Source organism: Miscanthus floridulus, chromosome 3 (genome assembly GCF_019320115.1).
Source record: "Miscanthus floridulus cultivar M001 chromosome 3, ASM1932011v1, whole genome shotgun sequence".
Lineage (NCBI taxonomy): Eukaryota > Viridiplantae > Streptophyta > Magnoliopsida > Poales > Poaceae > Miscanthus > Miscanthus floridulus.
In genome coordinates, this window is record NC_089582.1 from 107,983,775 (window position 1) to 107,989,951 (window position 6,177).

The 6,177-nt window shown below is 46.6% G+C and overlaps 2 protein-coding genes across 4 annotated transcripts; both read left to right on the forward strand.

The window, feature by feature from the left end:
- Positions 1-866: 866 nt before the first annotated feature.
- Positions 867-2,966, forward strand: LOC136546403 (uncharacterized). 2 transcript variants are annotated; one of them, XM_066538383.1, is made up of 6 exons: positions 868-1,035; positions 1,187-1,231; positions 1,328-1,432; positions 1,536-1,606; positions 1,786-1,979; positions 2,622-2,966. In XM_066538383.1, exons 1-6 carry the CDS (start codon positions 965-967, stop codon positions 2,733-2,735), a joined length of 600 nt encoding a protein of 199 aa, XP_066394480.1. In that variant the 5' UTR covers positions 868-964; the 3' UTR covers positions 2,736-2,966. The 2 variants fall into 2 exon arrangements, with proteins under 2 accessions (XP_066394481.1, XP_066394480.1); XM_066538384.1 differs by lacking the exon at positions 1,187-1,231 and having other exon boundaries at positions 867-1,035.
- A 118-nt stretch (positions 2,967-3,084) lies between these two features.
- Positions 3,085-5,392, forward strand: LOC136546404 (blue copper protein-like). Of its 2 annotated transcripts, none has more exons than XM_066538385.1 (2): positions 3,085-3,862; positions 3,938-5,392. In XM_066538385.1, exons 1-2 carry the CDS (start codon positions 3,694-3,696, stop codon positions 4,288-4,290), a joined length of 522 nt encoding a protein of 173 aa, XP_066394482.1. In that variant the 5' UTR covers positions 3,085-3,693; the 3' UTR covers positions 4,291-5,392. The 2 variants fall into 2 exon arrangements, with proteins under 2 accessions (XP_066394482.1, XP_066394483.1); XM_066538386.1 differs by having other exon boundaries at positions 3,980-5,392.
- The last annotated feature ends 785 nt before the right edge of the window (positions 5,393-6,177 follow it).

The window sequence follows — 6,177 nt, forward strand, 5'->3', positions numbered from 1 at the left end:
TTAATCAGTCGAATTTTGAGTAGTCACTTTTTGGTTTCATGTGCAACGTGTCCTGTTCTGACTGGTTGGAAAAAAATCGGCTGTAACACAAACAGAAATCAGTCGATTGATACGTAGTCACTTCCACAAAGAATTGCGGACCGCTATATAGCAATCCGCTACCTTAAATAGCGGCCATTAAATTCCTGTCAGCTAAATCTAATTCGTTATTACGTCGTAACGGTAGCGCACGCTATAGTGGCAACTACTAGCACTATTTAGTACCATGGATGGCCACAGGAATTGGTTTGTTGGTCAGCTTGAGGTGCTCTATGGATTGGATGGAGATTTAAAGAATTTTATCCGCTATTATACAGTTTTTCTTTTGGATTATGAGATTTTCAAAATTTGTGTCTTCAACTTTTGGACTCGGTTCTAGAATCCAACTAGTTTTTAGATGGGATAGATTTTTTTTATGGGATTCTTAAAATCTGCAGAATTCTAAACGAGGCCTTAAGTTGATGAGGGCCAGTTAGGCCCATTTACGATCTGCCTAGCTACGGCCTTTAACCGCTAGAAGGTCTGCGAGGGCTTGGGCTGTGTAAATGTTATAATGGACCGAGCAGTAGTGTTAAATTCAAGTTGCTTAAAAAAAGTGCTAAATTCAAATCCTCTGGCTTGGGGCAAGCCACGTCATCATGCACTAATTAAAAATCAGCAGGATAAGAGCGACGTATAATCATCCTGATTGCTAGTCATAGGTTTGTTTATTTTTTAATCCCTCGTGCATAATTTTCTACTCTACTCTACGGCGTGTCAATTACGGCTACAACTCGAATTATTTTTCTGACACTATCACAAATTTAATGCTAGCGTAGCCTAGGCAATGAAGCACGGAACCTATAGCTGACCCGACGAGCTGATCGACTCCACCCACTACCCGCTTGTTCTTTTCTTCTCTTTGGGCTCACCTACCGGATCCTCCATGGCCACCCTCACCTTGCCGCCGACCCACAACGCTGCCGGCCGGGCCGCCACCCAGCAAAGCTTAGCAGAGTAAGGGGCTAAGGGCCCGCCACCTCTATTGCCTTTCTTCTTCTGTTTTTCATTTTTTTTGCGGTTTCTTCGCTAGACCCAATCTAAAAGAAATTGATGTCGAATCATGATTTCTTGGATTTTTTTTCTCCTTCTGATGCAACGGGATCAGAAAGCCTGCCAATGATGCCGCAGATCCAGGCGGGATGGAGTCCGAGTAGGTGTCCCCGGATTAGGAATCTGTGGTTCGTTTTCTGTTGTTTGGGACAACGACTCCTGGATTTTGTCTGATGCGGTTTATTTCGATGAGCAGGTGGGTTCTTCTCGGGAAATCGGACATCGTCCCAGCGGATGTGGCCGCCGCCGCCGCGGGGCACCACCGCCTCAACTTCTCGCCGCTGCCGATGATGCCTATCTGGTAGGAAGTGGTGGATGGGGACAGCAATTCCGCAATTGGCCGTGTATCTTTTTTCATTCAAGTTCGAAACCAAAGCGTAACAATCTTCATGTTCCTCGCTCAGGGTGCAGATGGTTCTTGGGGGCGTGGTTTACACGGCTGTGCCGTTCTACAAGAGGGCGAGGAAGGTCGAAGGTATGTTCACATCGCTACGACTGTTTATTGCAAGGAGCAGATGGTGACTGGGGCCTTCGGAGCTTAGTTCACAGGATCCTTATCTGATTAGTTATAGTCTATCCATAGATGAAAAAATGAGCTATACAAATTGCTGATACTGTTCACTGCTTATTGCAACGATTGAATTACTATGTCAGGTGAAACGTTAGCCAATGTAGAAACTGCAGTGGAGGTCGTGGAGAATGTTGCTGAGGTGACAGAGAAGTCGGCTGCAAATGCGGCCAATTCCCTGCCAGAGAACGGGTCCTTGCACAAGGTTGCCGTGGAGATCGAGTACATTGCTGAAGTGGTGGACAAGGATGCACATAAGGTTGAAGCAGTCATTGATAAGGTCTGCTATATGCCATATCCACGCTCTTACTTGAAACTGAATATTTCAACATGTTAAAAATATGCCAGTCGCAAATTAGACATTGAGAACCTCATGTGTGCATTAATTTAGTAGTTGGGGGTTGTCATTTGTCATCAGTAAAAGTTACTATCATTGAAGAACATATGCAAAAATACAAACTGACCGTTTTTAGCTTTTAAGATAGGAAAAATGCTGACCACTTTAAGTTCAGACTAGGAATTGCTAGCTGTTTCTTCTAAGAAACCAAGGGGAGACTCAATCTTTTCTGGCAGTCCCACATACTAAGATTTCAATAACTTGGGGCTTGGGATAAAGCATGTGGATATTTCTTGGTAAAAAAGGAATGTTTCTAGTTTCTTGTAGAACATGTTTTCTCTTCCCGACCAAGTGAGAAATTGTCCTGTGCCTGCTTTATTCCACAAACATTCTAGCTGAACATTTAGTATGCTTCGGCAGCTTCAACAACAAACCAAGTTTATAGAGGCATTTGCATTGCAGCTAGCGAAGTAGAGAAACAGTTTACTTCAATCATGCTAAAGACAGTATCATGTCTACAAATCCTAGTTCCATGGGTTATGAAAGAAAGTAAATCTCTTCTAATGCCCCTCCTCACTGATGCAGATTGAAGAGGTGAGTGAGAAGATCGACGCTGCAGTAGAACCCGTCATTGAAGAGCTTGAGAAGGACTTCAAACCGAACCCTAAATCCTCTACTGGGCCAGATGCCCAGAAATGACAGTTCATGTAAACTCGGAGGAAAATCTGAAGTGTCCCTGGCTGATATTGTACATTTTTCTCTCTTCATTTTATAGTGAATGCCCGTGTGCGTGTAAATATAAATATATAAAATGCCTTATGAACTACAACCACGCCATGGAATAATAAGACATGGTGATGGTGTGTGCACAGTGTGCTCGAATCTGGAGCGCCTGATGGTAAAAAATATTGGCAACAATTACAATTTGAATGTGGAATCTGGCATCTCCTTTTCATGGCAATGATGTCCCATTAACACATAATAATCATCAGCTATGAAAAGAAGGAAAAAAAGAGAATCAAATGCGCCACATATTAGTTCTCCGTGAGGCGATGCATGCAGATGGGATGGGATCTACAAATTGCCCAGAAACTTCTATGGTTCATTGTGGGTCTCAGACGTGCCCTTTGAACGCTCGGTCAGCGCAATGTCTTGATCCATGCATGCCTCTGCACTTTGGCATCGGTTCCCTGACCACGAAGCTGATCAAAAGCCCAATTGCCTTTGTTGCTCGCTCCATGCGCTTTGGCATCAGTTCCCTTAACCCAATGGCCACTTCATTGTTTAGCTCAAGATAACTCGAGCGGCGTGTACCATTTCTGCTTTGGATGTCCTCGCAGTCTCCGTTCATGAATTGTCTATGGAAAGCAGCTGCTAACGTGGCTGCAGTGATCGTACGAAAGGATTCGCTTTGCCAGCAAGCCGCACGCTCGCACAAAATTGAAGGAAGAATAAGAAGAAGAAACAAGCAATAGGTAGTAGTAGTACGAACCAATTGGCAATTCCCTATTCAAAACTAAAGTTTGGAAGCTACTACGTGGTGTATAAGTAGACAAGCCCCGACTCCAGTCAGGCATGCAATGTAACACAGCAAGAGAGTACTCCTTCGTGTTGCTGTCTCGTTGGGGTTCGAGTTCAACACGTCATATATAAGACCATGATGATCATGGCCAACAAATTGTATCTGGTGGCCGTGCTCGTAGCGAGCTACGCGGCGCTGTCGTCGGCCAGGACATTCACCGTCGGTGACGACCAGGGCTGGATGAGCGGCATCGACTACACCGACTGGACCAGCGGCAAGACGTTCGCGGTCGGAGACAAACTACGTGAGTAGGCTCTCCTCCACACAGCGGCTCACGTAACCTTTTTCTTGCCAGTAGGCGTCATGCATACTTGCATAGCGCAGGGAAGTTATTACCAAACTCCATGGGAACACCGTGCAGTTTTCAGCTACGGCAGCCAGTATCACACGGTGACGGAGGTGAGCAAGAGCGGCTACTACACCTGCTCCGGGAGCGACGCGCTGAGCGACGACAGCAGCGGCTGGACCGTCGTCACGCTCACGGCGCCCGGCACGCGCTACTTCATCTGCAACATCCCCGGCCTCTGCAGCAGCGGCATGAAGCTGTCCGTCACCGTTGCCGAGAGCGGCCCCGTGCCATCGGGCGCTACCAGGGGCACCCTGGTTCCGGCCATGGGCTCTGTGGTCGTCGCCGTGGCCACGGGGGCTCTGGTCAAGCTCGCACTGTTCTGATGTACCAAAATCACCGCCGTGACTTCATCGCCTCAGGCCACAGGCCTCAGCGCAGAGCGGCAGAGAGGATAGAGTGTTATATGCAGAGTGCAGACGTTTTAGTGGATCGTGTGTTAATCAACAATTGACCAAATTTGCACTAACTTTTGCGGTAATGCTTGGAGGCAGACGTCCGTCCGCACGGACGCCCCTGTTGGTGGGCTCTGACATCCACAAGGCTATCCTATCCGTTTCTACCCGCTCCCCTTCGGTCACCGTAGTTTATATTAAAAAAAACTCTTCATCGCCGCGACCGTGCTCCGCCATGCCTCCACACGCCTTCCTCTCCACCACGCCTCCCGCCGACCTTCCTCTCCACCGCCGCTGCGCCGGCACCGTAGGCGACATGTCCCCCACGACCGCACATCCGCTGTTGCCTCGCCGTGCGGGGCCCCACACACCCGACTGCGGTTGTCGCCTCCACCACGGGCACCGCTCATTGGGGGCACCACACACGCCCTATCGTCGGGAGCAGCGTAGCCGCTCAACGAGGGTCGCGCAGCCGCCTACCCGCTGCCATCCTCCTTCTCCATCACGACCGCACAGCCGGACCCCGCTTTGCAGTGCTCCGCTCGTCCACCTGCAAGATTTTGCCGAAGGCGAATGTTGCAAACGTATGCTTCAAGTGTTTCAGATGTTTCAGAGGTATGTTACAAGTATTTCAGATGGATGTTGCAAAAATAGATCAGGATGTTGCATATATTGCAATGGTTGTAGACGTATGTTGCAAAGGTCTATTACCAATGTTTCATCTGTGTTTTCAGACGTACATTGCAAGTGTGTTTATCTAGATGTTGCATATGTTTTACACATATGTTGCAAGTGTGTTATTTGGATGTTGCATATATTTGCAATGGTTTTCAAGTGTTTTCAGATGTTTTTTTCAACTATTTCAGAAGCATGTTTCAAGTGTTTTATCTATCTTCTTTTGTATGTTGCAAGTGTTGTATCTAAATGTTTTAAAAGTAGATCGAGCGAGTGCAGCGGATTTCCATCTGGTCGGTGTGGATCAAATTTCCGGCGGTGTTTCTCGACTCCACGGTGGTTAGTGGCAGCGGGCAGACCACGCCCATGCAGCAGTGGTTAGTAGAGGCTTCAGACAGCTCTCGGACGGGTGCCTCTGGGCGGCACGGGCCTTGCGTGGGCGAGTGAAATGGCACAGGAAGCGGACTACAGGGCGTGTGTCCGGACGCCCCGTCCATTCGGACGTCTAGGCGCTAGCAGCGCTGTAATTTTTGCCACCATCGTTCTCGTTGAAGCATATGTGAAATATAAGAGGATTGGGTTGGGCAAGGAGCTATAGTGGACTATTTAGAAGTTACAACAATATTATTACTAATTATAATTAGTACAATTATCTATTTAAAGCATCTCCAGTAGTTCATAAAAAACCAATTGGTAAATCTATGAGTTTTCCAAGTGGCTAAAAAAGGTGGGAGCATATTTATTGGATTTCTCCAATAATTTTTTCAAAATCTCACTCCTAAAATATAAAAGGCAATTTTGTATCAGGAATCCCATACTATTTCAAAATCACCCCAACTTCTACTTTCTTTCTCTATTGTACATTTGCATTGGAAACCCTATTCTACTCTTTATTCTTCGCCACATCCTCCACCTGCAGATGGACCCATGGATATACGCGCTTATATTTGTACGCAATATAATTGGATCGGTTTTCCCAAGTGTGGATAGATCGAGAGTTATTGAAGAGTAGTTTTTTGAAATCTTGCTAAAAAATCAAGATTTGAAGTGGGTTTTGTAAACTATAGGAGATGCTCTTAGGTATTTGTTGATAGCTAAAAAAAATTCTTCAGGGAGTCGTAGATGGATTGGAAAATCAAATGC